We start from the raw sequence: 12,741 nt of genomic DNA on the forward strand, positions 1-12,741 counted from the left end.
AAACTTAAATTAAACTAATTAATTAATTAGTGATGGTTGGTCAGGTGATGTGCTTGAGCTGCTTGATGTGGGAGCTGGCAGATCCCATTGCGAGCTGCAGCGACCACATCTGCAGTAAGTGTTGGCTGCTCGAAGTGCTCCGGCTCAGAGTTGATGAGCTGGAGTCTGAGCTTCAAACACTGAGGCACATCCGGGAGGGGGAGACTTACCTGCACACTGTTTCAGGAGGCAGTCACACCTGTCAGAGTAAGTAGTTTAAATCCTGCTAGTGGCCAGGGACAGCAGGGTGTGACTGCAAGTCAGGCAGGTAAAGGGAACCAGCAGTCAGGAACTCAGGAGCCTCAGCCCTTGACTCTGTCCAACAGGTATGAGTCACTTGCTCCCTGTGTGGATGGCGAACAGGGTTGCAGGAAGGATGAGTCAGCTGACCAAGGCACCATGGTTCAGCAGGCCATTCAAGGGGAGGGAGTAAATAGGCAAGTTGTAGTTGTAGGGGATTCTATTATCAGGGGGATAGATAGTATCCTTTGTGAGCAGGATAAAGAGTCCCGCATGGTATGTTGCCTGCCCGGTGCTAGGGTGCGGGACATCTCTGACCGGCTTGAAAGGATACTGGAGAGGGAGGGGGAGGATCCAGTTGTTGTGGTCCATGTTGGTACAAACAACATAGGCAAGTCTAGGAAAGAGGACCGGTTTAGAGATTATAAAGAGCTAGGATTCAAATTCAAAAACAGGTCCTCAAGGGTCATAATCTCCGGATTACTGCCCGAGCCACGTGCAAATTGGCATAGGGAGGCAAGAATAAGGGAAGTTAACACGTGGCTGAAAGAGTGGTGTGGGAATGAGGGGTTCCTTTTCATGGGACACTGGCATCAGTTTTGGGACAGGGGGGACCTATACCGTTGGGATCGTCTCCACCTGAACTGAGCTGGGACCAGTGTTCTGGCGAAAAGAGTAAATAGGGTGGTCAATAGGACTTTAAACTAAAGATTGGGGGGGGAAGGGAAAGTCAGGGAACCAAGAGGTGAAGTAATCAGTGGGAAGCATAGCTGCTTAGGAATACAAAAAAAACACGAAAAGACAGAACTCAGGAGAGGTTACAATAGTCCCCATCCCACAAAATATGACAGAGTGTATGGAAAGGCTCAGTAAACCAAGGTCCACCACACTAAGAAAACAAAAAGGAACGGTCAATAGAGAATTAAAGGTGCTATATTTAAATGCGCGCAGTGTACGGAACAAGGTAGATGAGCTTGTGGCCCAGATTGTGACTGGCAGGTATGATGTGGTAGGCATCACAGAGACATGGTTGCAGGGGGTTCATGACTGGCATTTAAACATCCAGGGATTCACAACCTATCGAAAAGACAGAGAGGTGGGCAGAGGGGTCGGGATTGCCTTGTTAATTAGGAATGAAATTAAATCAATAGCACTAAACGACATGGGGTCGGATGATGTGGAGTCTGTGTGGGTAGAGTTGAGGAACAACAAAGGCAAAAAAACCATAATGGGAATTATGTACAGGCCTCCTAACAGTGGTCAGGACCAGGGGCACAAGATGCACCACGAAATAGAACATAGAACAATACAGCGCAGTACAGGCCCTTCGGCCCACGATGTTGCACCGAAACAAAAGCCATCTAACCTACACTATGCCATTATCATCCATATGTTTATCCAATAAACTTTTAAATGCCCTCAATGTTGGCGAGTTCACTACTGTAGCAGGTAGGGCATTCCACGGCCTCACTACTCTTTGCGTAAAGAACCTAACTCTGACCTCTGTCCTATATCTATTACCCCTCAGTTTAAAGTTATGTCCCCTCGTGCCAGCCATTTCCATCCGCGGGAGAAGGCTCTCACTGTCCACCCTATCCAACCCCCTGGTCATTTTGTATGCCTCTATTAAGTCTCCTCTTAACCTTCTTCTCTCCAACGAAAACAACCTCAAGTCCATCAGCCTTTCCTCAAAAGATTTTCCCTCCATACCAGGCAACATCCTGGTAAATCTCCTCTGCACCCGCTCCAAAGCCTCCACGTCCTTCCTATAATGCGGTGACCAGAACTGTACGCAATACTCAAAATGCGGCCGTACCAGAGTTCTGTACAGCTGCAACATGACCTCCCGACTCCGGAACTCAATCCCTCTACCAATAAAGGCCAACACTCCATAGGCCTTCTTCACAACCCTATCAACCTGGGTGGCAACTTTCAGGGATCTATGTACATGGACACCTAGATCCCTCTGCTCATCCACACTTTCAAGAACTTTACCATTAGCCAATATTCCGCATTCCTGTTATTCCTTCCAAAGTGAATCACCTCACACTTCTCTACATTAAACTCCATTTGCCACCTCAGCCCAGCTCTGCAGCTTATCTATATCCCTCTGTAACCGGCTACATCCTTCCACACTATCGACAACACCACCGACTTTAGTAACGTCTGCAAATTTACTCACCCACCCTTCTGCGCCTTCCTCTAGGTCATTGATAAAAATGACAAACAGCAACGGCCCCAGAACAGATCCTTGTGGTACTCCACTTGTGACTGTACTCCATTCTGAACATTTCCCATCAACCACCACCCTCTGTCTTCTTTCAGCTAGCCAATTTCTGATCCACATCTCTAAATCAGCCTCAACCCCCAGCCTCCGTATTTTCTGCAATAGCCTACCGTGGGGAACCTTATCAAACGCTTTGCTGAAATCCATATACACCACATCAACTGCTCTACCCTCATCTACCTGTTCAGTCACCTTCTCAAAGAACTCAATAAGGTTTGTGAGGCATGACCTACCCTTCACAAAGCCATGCTGACTATCCCTGATCATATTATTCCTATCTAGATGATTATAAATCTTGTCTCTTATAATCCCCTCCAAGACTTTACCCACTACAGACGTGAGGCTCACCGGTCTATAGTTGCCGGGGTTGTCTCTGCTCCCCTTTTTGAACAAAGGGACCACATTTGCTGTCCTCCAGTCCTCTGGCACTATTCCTGTAGCCAATGATGACATAAAAATCAAAGCCAAAGGCCCAGCAATCTCTTCCCTGGCCTCCCAGAGAATCTTAGGATAAATCCCATCAGGTCCCGGGGACTTATCTATTTTCAGCCTGTCCAGAATTGCCAACACCTCTTCCCTACGTACCTCAATGCCATCTATTCTATTAGCCTGGGGCTCAGCATTCTCCTCCACAACATTATCTTTTTCCTGAGTGAATACTGACGAAGAATATTCATTTAGTATCTCGCCTATCTCTTCAGACTCCACACACAATTTCCCATCCCTGTCCTTGACTGGTCCTACTCTTTCCCTAGTCATTCGCTTATTCCTGACATACCTATAGAAAGCTTTTGGGTTTTCCTTGATCCTTCCTGCCAAATACTTCTCATCTCCCCTCCTTGCTCGTCTTAGCTCTCTCTTTAGATCCTTCCTCGCTACCTTGTAACTATCCATCGCCCCAACTGAAACTTCACACCTCATCTTCACATAGGCCTCCTTCTTCCTCTTAACAAGAGATTCCACTTCCTTGGTAAACCACGGTTCCCTCGCTCGACGCCTTCCTCCCTGCCTGACCGGTACATCTTATCAAGAACACGCAGTAGCTGATCCTTGAACAAGCCCCACTTATCCAGTGTGCCCAACACTTGCAGCCTACTTCTCCACCTTATCCCCCCAAGTCACGTCTAATGGCATCATAATTGCCCTTCCCCCAGCTATAACTCTTGCCCTGCGGTGTATACTTATCCCTTTCCATCATTAACGTAAACGTCACCGAATTGTGGTCACTGTCCCCAAAGTGCTCTCCTACCTCCAAATCCAACACCTGGCCTGGTTCATTACCCAAAACCAAATCCAACGTGGCCTCTTGTTGGCCTGTCAACATATTGTTTCAGGAAACCCTCCTGCACACACTGTACAAAAAACGACCCATCTATTGTACTCGAACTATATCTTTTCCAGTCAATATTTGGAAAGTTAAAGTCTCCCATAATAACTACCCTGTTACTTTCGCTCTTATCCAGAATCATCTTCGCCATCCTTTCCTCTACATCCCTAGTACTATTAGGAGGCCTATAAAAAAACTCCCAACAGGGTGACCTCTCCTTTCCGGTTTCTAACTTCAGCCCATACTACCTCGGAAGAAGAGACCCCATCTAGCATCCTCTCCGCCACCGTAATACTGCTCTTGACTAGCAGCGCCACACCTCCCCCTCTTTTGCCTCCTTCTCTGAGCTTACTAAAACACCTAAACCCCGGAACCTGCAACATCCATTCCTGTCCCTGCTCTATCCATGTCTCCGAAATGGCCACAACATCGAAGTCCCAGGTACCAACCCATGCTGCCAGTTCCCCTACCTTTTTTCGTATACTCCTGGCATTGAAGTAGACACACTTCAAACCACCTACCTGAACACTGGCCCCCTCCTGCGACGTCAAATCTGTGCTCATTCTCCCTTACCCTATACTCTCATTCTCCCTTACGCTGAAACTACAATCCAGGTTCCCATGCCCCTGCTGCATTAGTTTAAACCCCCCCAAAGAGCACTAACAAATCTCCCCCCCAGGATATTTGTGCCCCTCAGGTTCAGATGTAGACCATCCTGTCTGTAGAGGTCCCACCTTCCCCAGAAAGAGCCCCAGTTATCCAGAAATCTGAATCCCTCCCGCCTGCACCATCCCTGTAGCCACGTGTTTAAATGCTCTCTCTCCCTATTCCTCATCTCACTATCACGTGGCACGGGCAACAACCCAGAGATAATAACTCTGTTTGTTCTAGTTCTGAGCTTCCATCCTAGCTAGCTCCCTGAAAGCCTGCCTGACATCCTTGTCCCCTTTCCTACCTATGTCGTTAGTGCCAATGTGGACCATGACTTGGGGCTGCTCCCCCTCCCCCTAAGGACCCGAAAACACGATCCGAGACATCACGTACCCTTGCACCTGGCAGGCAACATACCAAACGTGAGTCTCTCACGCTCCCACAAAATCTCCTATCTGTGCTCCTGACTATAGAGTCCCCAATTACTAATGCTCTGCTCTTCTCCACCCTTCCCTTCTGAGCAACAGGGACAGACTCCGTGCCAGAGGCCCGTACCCCATGGCTTACCCCTGGTAAGTCCCCCCCCCCCCCCCCCACAAGTATCCAAAGCGGTATACTTGTTTCTCAGGGGAAATAGAAAGTGCATGTCAGAAAGGCAAGGTCACAGTGATCATGGGGGACTTTAATATGCAGGTGGACTGGGTAAATAATACTGCCAGTGGACCCAAGGAAAGGGAATTCATTGAATGTTTACAGGAGGGCTTTTTGGAACAGCTTGTGATGGAGCCCACAAGGGAACAGGCCATTCTGGGCTTAGTGTTATGTAATGAGCCAGACTTGATTAAAGATCTTAAAGTAAGGGAGCACTTAGGAGGCAGTGATCATAATATGGTCGAATTCAATCTCCAATTTGAAAGAAAGAAGGTAGAATCAGATGTAAAGGTGTTACAGTTAAATAAAGGTAACTACAGGGGCATGAGGGAGGAACTGACGAAAATCGACTGGGAGCAGACCCTAGTGGGAAAGACAGTAGAACAGCAATGGCAGGAGTTTCTGGGTGTAATTGAGGACACAGTACAGAGGTTCATCCCAAAGAAAAGAAAGGTTATCAGAGGGGGGATAAGGCAGCCATGGCTGACAAAGGAAGTTAGGGAATGCATCAAAGCAAAAGAGAAAGCCTATAATGTGGCAAAGAGTAGTGGGAAGTCAGAAGATTGGGAAGGCTACAAAAACAAACAGAGGATAACAAAGAGCGAGATAATGAAAGAGAGGATCAAATTTGAAGGTAGGCTAGCCAGTAACATTAGGAATGATAGTAAAAGTTTATTTAAATACATTAAAAACAAACGGGAGGCAAAAGTTGACATTGGGCCGCTCCAAAATGACGCTGGTAATTTTGTGATGGGAGACATGGAAATAGCCGAGGAACTGAATAAGTACTTTGCGTCAGTCTTCACAGTAGAAGACATGAGTAATATCCCAACAATTCCGGAGAGTCAGGGGACAGAGTTGAATATGGTAGCCATCACAAAGGAGAAAGTGCTAGAGAAACAAAGAGGTCTAAAAATTGATAAATCTCCGGGCCCAGATGGGCTACATCCTAGAGTTCTAAAGGAGATAGCTGAAGAAATAGTGGAGGCGTTGGTGATGATGTTTCAACAGTCACTGGAGTCAGGGAAAGTACCAGAGGATTGGAAAATCGCTGTTGTAACCCCACTGTTCAAGAAGGGAACAAGGAAAAAGATGGAAAATTATAGGCCAATTAGCCTGACCTCGGTTGTTGGCAAGATTCTAGAATCCATTGTTAAGGATGAGATTTCTAAATTCTTGGAAATGCAGGGTCGGATTAGGACAAGTCAGCATGGATTTAGTAAGGGGAGGTCGTGCCTGACAAACCTGTTAAGAGTTCTTTGAAGATATAACAAATAGGTTAGACCAAGGAGAGCCAATGGATGTTATCTATCTTGACTTCCAAAAAGCCTTTGAAAAGGTGCCTCACGGGAGACTGCTGAGTAAAATAAGGGCCCATGGTATTCGAGGCAAGGTACTAACATGGATTGACGATTGACTGTCAGGCAGAAGGCAGAGAGTTGGGATAAAAGGTTCTTTTTCGGAATGGCAACCGGTGACAAGTGGTGTCCCGCAGGGTTCAGTGTTGGGACCACAGCTGTTCTCTTTATATATTAACGATCTAGATAACGGGACTGAGGGCATTCTGGCTAAGTTTGCCGATAATACGAAGATAGGTGGAGGGGCAGGTAGTATGGAGGAGGTGGGGAGGCTTCAGAAAGATTTAGACAGTTTAGGAGAGTGGTCCAAGAAATGGCTGATGAAATTCAACGTGGGCAAGTGCGAGGTCTTGCACTTTGGAAAAAAGAATAGAGGCGTGGACTATTTTCTAAACGGTGACAAAATTCATAATGCTGAAGTGCAAAGGGACTTGGGAGTCCTAGTCCAGGATTCTCTAAAGGTAAACTTGCAGGTTGAGTCCGTAATTAAGAAAGCAAATGCAATGTTGTCATTCATCTCAAGAGGCTTGGAATATAAAAGCAGGGATGTACTTCTGAAGCTTTATAAAGCATTAGTTAGGCCCCATTTAGAATACTGTGAGCAATTTTGGGCCCCACACCTCAGGAAGGACATACTGGCACTGGAGCGGGTCCAGCGGAGATTCACACGGATGATCCCAGGAATGGTAGGCCTAACATACGATGAACGTCTGAGGATCCTGGGATTATATTCATTGGAGTTTAGGAGGTTGAGGGGAGATCTAATAGAAACTTACAAGATAATGAATGGCTTAGATAGGGTGGATGTAGGGAAGTTGATTCCATTAGCAGGGGAGACTAGGACCCGGGGGCACAGCCTTAGAATAAAAGGGAGTCACTTTAGAACAGAGATGAGGAGAAATTTCTTCAGCCAGAGAGTGGTGGGTATGTGGAATTCATTGCCACAGAGGGCGGTGGAGGCCGGGACGTTGAGTGTCTTTAAGACAGAAGTTGATAAATTCTTGATTTCTCGAGGAATTAAGGGCTATGGAGAGAGAGCGGGTAAATGGAGTTGAAATCAGCCATGATTGAATGGTGGAGTGGACTCGATGGGCTGAATGGCCTTACTTCCACTCCTATGTCTTATGGTCTTAGGTCTGCGAGCCAGTCTGCAGATTTGGGTGGTGCTGCCAATCGCCAGCCGAACAGGATTCTCCAGCGTGCGATTCGGGAAGCGAAAGCAAGGCCGTTGGCCCCCTTCCCCATGTGTAGCTCTGGCTGCTCCGATACCCCGAAGATTGTCACTATTGGGCATGGCTTCACCCTCACCCCCACAACCTTTGACATTGCCTCAGAGAAGGCAGTCCAGGACCCAGCAAGCTTGGGGCAAGCCCAAAACATGTGGGTGTGGTTGGCCGGGCACCTCTGGCACCTTTCACATTTGTCCTCCACCTCCGGGAAGAACCTGCTCATTCGGGTTCTGGTCAGTTTGAGCTGCATTAGGCTTATCCTTGCGCAGGAGGAGGTGGAGCTCACCCTGCTCAGTGCTTCACTCCAAAGTCCCCATCCAACCTCTGTCCCCAGTTCGTCCTCCCATTTTTGTCTGGTCCCGTCCAGTGGTGTTCGGGCTCTGACCAGTAGCTATCCGTATATTTTCCCACATTGCCCCCCCTTCTCGCTGCTTGTGCCTATCAGGTCCTCTGGTAGTGTGCTTTCTGGTGCCCCGGGGTACCCTGCTGTCACTTTGCGGAGGAAGTGCTTTATTTGAAGGTGTCTCAATTCCTGTCCTCTGGCTAGTTTCCACTTCCTCGTCAGTTCGTCCAGTGTCACCAGTCTGCGCCCTACGTAGAAGGGTGCCCAGTGTCAGTGTGCCCCCGTCACGCCTCCATCTTTTGAAGGTGGTATCTAGCATGGCTGGGGGGGGGGGGAAGAGTCAGTAGTTTTTTTGATGGGTTGAAAACCACCTCTGAAGGCATCATCAATATGGCTAAATCAATCTATAATTTGAAATGCTTCAAAACAAGGAGCTTACTTGACCAAGCACCAAGATCATAAGCTGGAATGAGTATATGATCAGTTTTGGAGCCTACCAGTATCTAGAGAAAACAAATCTGCAGCACTAGAAAGGGCTATAATGATTTCATTGGTAGCTGAGCCGATTAGAACAAAGAAAAGTACAGCACAGGAACAGGCCCTTTGGCCCTCCAAGCCTGTGCCAATCAGGATGCCCTAACCTAAAAAAAATCTTCTGCCCCTACTCGGTCCGTATCCCTCTATTTCCTCCCTATTCATGTATCCATTCAGATGCCTCTTAAATGTTGCTAATGTGCCTGCTTCCACCATATCCTCTGGCAGCGTATTCCAGGCACCCACCACTCTGCATGAAAAAGTTACCCTGCATATCTCCCTTAAACTTTCCCCCTCTCACCTTTAACCTGTGCCCCCTTGTAATTGACACTTCCACCCTTGGAAAAAGCCTCTAACTATCCACACTGTCTATGCCTCTCATAGTTTTGTAGACCTCTATCAGGTCTCCCCTCAACCTCCAGGTGATTACTTTTGACTATCAACAGAAATCCAATTCTGTCCTGTTATTGAAACAGCCAAAAAGCATTTTCCAAAAGAAATCACAATACTTTACCTTTTCATGGAAGGAAGATATCAACCACAACTCCACATCTATATTTGTGCCTCTTTTCTCTGCACCAATGAAGTGCAAAAGATTTTCATGGTTCATTCCAGGTTGATTGTATATTTCATATTCATTTTGCCAGGACTGTTTGTCCTACAAAAACAGAAACATTACAGCACTGTAAAATATTACTGGACAAATATATAGAAATATTTTTGTAAAAATGTTTCACGTGGGTGGCAAGTGAAGAGAAAATAATTAAGCACTTTACCTGAATTGGGAATATTTTAACTGCCACATACTCATCCAGTAATTGAGCTTTCCATACACAACCAAAGCGCCCTCTAGCTTTAAGTTCCAGTAACTGCAATGGTTTTAGACCAAGCAAAGGAGAAGGTGGCATTGGTCCTGGATCCTACAAAGGTGGAAATAAAGTTTAAAGAACAAGTTGATAACTGCACACAAGAGTATTAAAGCAAATTAAAGATCAATCAGAAGTGTTTCCATAAATTATTCCATAAAATTGGCTCAAATTTATTCCTGCAGTAAGAGTGTGGAAAATAAATTGTAGTGGTCTGCTATCTAAATATTATGTCCTTAGAATTAAATTAAAAAGATTCGAAAGGTAAAATGGGGAATAATTCCGTTATTTTTCTTTAAACTCTATTTCACTTCAAATTTATTCAATGTTATCCAATTTGCATCACATTTAGAATTTTTCATTATGAAGATTGTTAGCCAAAGGTAGCTTATTTATATCCATTCACTGATTTGATACTGCTTGATCAGTATTCCCCAAACCTGAAATGCTAACAGTAAATATCACTAAGTACAACTTATTCATTACATTATAGTTATATTTTTATCAAATTCAATTTAGCACATTGAGTTGGTATCATAAAGTGCTGCAACAAATTCATATCAGGGATTTCCACATATGTCATCTATGTTGGGTGAATTGTAGGGAATGATAGTGAAGGAAGCTTTGTAGCAGAAAGGGGAGAAGGAGACACTGGGAAATTCTCATGCACAGCTTAGTAATTGTTTATAAATTCACTGTGCTTTTGGCTGCCGCATAAACAATGAGGCAAACCAGAAAGGGAGGAATAGTTTGACAATTCAAATACTATGAACAAAAATGATCCATTATGAGTGAATTAATGGAAACATTTTAAAGAAACCCTGAAAGTCTGATCCATTGAAAAGTGGCATTTCAAAATGGTGGTCAGGTTTTGCACAATTAATCATGTTGTGATTAATGCAGAAATGTTGGGAGGGGGGGGGATGACAAAAATAATTCATGCATGACAAAAATATATTTACAACTGAAGGGCCATGCAGAGGATTCCACCTCATGTTTCAGACACAGGACACTGCTTCTGAAAAGTTACTGTATAATTGTTGAAATCATTTTCTTTATAGGACATAATCAGTAACTTAATGTTTTCAAATTTGTGCACGAGGTTGATTTAATTGAAGTTTAAAAGTTTAGGCTAGAAATTGAGATTTAGCAGCACTGTATTCCAGTTGTGTGTTTAAAATAGTAAGGATACAGGCTTTTTCAGAGAAGAACTTTACCATTATTTTAGTCAACTATTATGACAGTTTAAAAAAAAATCCATAGTAAATGTTTCACGCTGAAACTAGAATGATTGGCTTAATGCAGCAGTGTCACAGTTGAAAAAGAAATCTCCCTCAGTGCATTGGAGATGAAAAATGTTGATGCTTCAGATAATCTATTGTTAAAAAAAACCTTAAGAGTTCCAAGTCATACTTATCTTACCTCTATCTCTATATGAAAGGCATGCTTGAGAAAAGAAAAGCAAAGGAAATTACTGTTCGGAGAAAGCATGAAGCCAAAACAGATAAAAGTAGTTTAAGCAAATGAAGAATGTTCTGGGAGGGGACATGATTTAATTATATTATCTAACTGCATCTAGTTTCAGTAGCTGGAACAAGCTACAAAGAATTTCTGCAAGATTGCATGTGACCAATAATATTGGTGTACAGCTGATGCTCTCTAAAGTGCCAACCTCAAGGACACAAGACTGAAAACAACCAAAAGCTATATAGAGTTGGTGAAAATTGATTGATTAGGCAAAATTATTTCAAACACCTAAATCATATCCAAAATCTATTGTTTCAAGTAGTGTGTGTCTGAATGGTAAATTCAGAACTAAAAACTGGTTTCCAAATCAATGCCTACACTAATGTTGATTGAAATGAATTTTCCCGGCTGACATCCAAACAAAAACAAAGATGCTAAATAATGACTGCACCAAAGGCTTATTCATGCTGATTTTAATTATTTAAAAGTTGCAATTAAAAATCGCTTTGGGAGATAGATGTCATAATTATTATTAAATATTGTAATATAGAAACAAGCCATTCAGCACATGTTCCACCTGATAGCACTGATAATGACACCTGCCACCACACTGCTGATCAAGGGCGGTGGAATGCTAATTGGCCAGACTGGATTTGTCCTACACTTTGTGGACAGGGCATACCCGGGCAATTTTTTACATTGTCAGGTAGATGCCAATGTACTAGTTATACTGGGGCAGCTTGGCTAGGTACACAGCTAGTTCTGAAGCATGTCTTCGGTACTACTTCTGGCATGTTGCCTGTTGGCAAGTTGGATTGTCGGCACCATGTGCACAGGATTGAAAGTACATTTGTAACTCGATAACATGTGCAAGGCAGCTGTGACTACCATGGAACTTGATAGACTGAATATAGAGCTTTCCTACAAGAGACCAGGCTCAGAGTGGATCACTGAAAGAAAAACATTGCACGTTCATCTGGCAGGAAAGAGCTCAGAGGAATTGCATGAGCAAGGTGCAGGCTTCTCTGTAAGGAATTTGCTACTCTCGATGAGGATCTTGACACTACTAGTAGCAGAATCATCAAGTTAGAACGTCTTCATCTACTGGGAAATTTCAAAGCAAGTGTGAGCGCAGACCATGAGGCACGTCAATCTGCCTTGGTCATCACCATCTGGGAAAGATGCATAAGAATGAACAGAGATAACTTGACCTTTTGTGCCTACCATAAGTTTCTGAGCAAACCATGCTGCAAGGCGTGGTCGAGACATCCAAGAACTGGGCACTGGCACCAGCTAGATCTGATCATTATCATGTTCTTATAATGATACAAGTCCTTGAGTTATATTATGTACAGTAATGATACAAGTCCTTGAGTTATATTATGTACAAGTCACAGGGCAACATTCACTCATAAGGGATTTGGTAAACATACTGTCGGTTCCATTAAACACAGCGTGAGAACTTGTTTACATAAGTTAAAAAGCATGAAGACATCAGGCTGCGTATGCTGTGCTCAAAGCAAAAGTGAAACAAAAACTGGATCACATGACATTTCCCGTCTTGTGATGCCATGCTGATATTCCTAAAAAAAAAAAATTACAACATCCCTCTTTCTTTTAAAGATAGTTCCCTATTTCTAAAGAAATATAGTTATTTACAATGCATATTCATATTTAGTTACCATTACATAAGTGCAAAAAATGTACTGAGTTTCTAAAGCATAAATGTAATCTGCTGGTACACTCCGA

At 44.2% G+C, this 12,741-nt stretch overlaps 1 protein-coding gene across 2 annotated transcripts in view; it reads right to left on the reverse strand.

The window, feature by feature from the left end:
- LOC140387977 (activin receptor type-2A) overlaps positions 1-12,741 on the reverse strand; it is a 233,995-nt gene that overhangs the window by 21,157 nt on the left and 200,097 nt on the right. The window contains exons 5-7 of one of the 2 annotated variants that reach the window (XM_072471405.1): positions 10,948-10,971; positions 9,436-9,579; positions 9,174-9,317 (exon numbers count right to left, since the gene is read on the reverse strand). In XM_072471405.1, the coding sequence (XP_072327506.1) occupies positions 9,174-9,317; positions 9,436-9,579; positions 10,948-10,971 (312 nt within the window). The remainder of the gene's footprint in view (positions 1-9,173; positions 9,318-9,435; positions 9,580-10,947; positions 10,972-12,741) is intronic. The other variant, XM_072471411.1, reaches the window with a different exon arrangement.

Source organism: Scyliorhinus torazame, chromosome 2 (genome assembly GCF_047496885.1).
Source record: "Scyliorhinus torazame isolate Kashiwa2021f chromosome 2, sScyTor2.1, whole genome shotgun sequence".
In the NCBI taxonomy this organism is placed as follows: domain Eukaryota; kingdom Metazoa; phylum Chordata; class Chondrichthyes; order Carcharhiniformes; family Scyliorhinidae; genus Scyliorhinus; species Scyliorhinus torazame.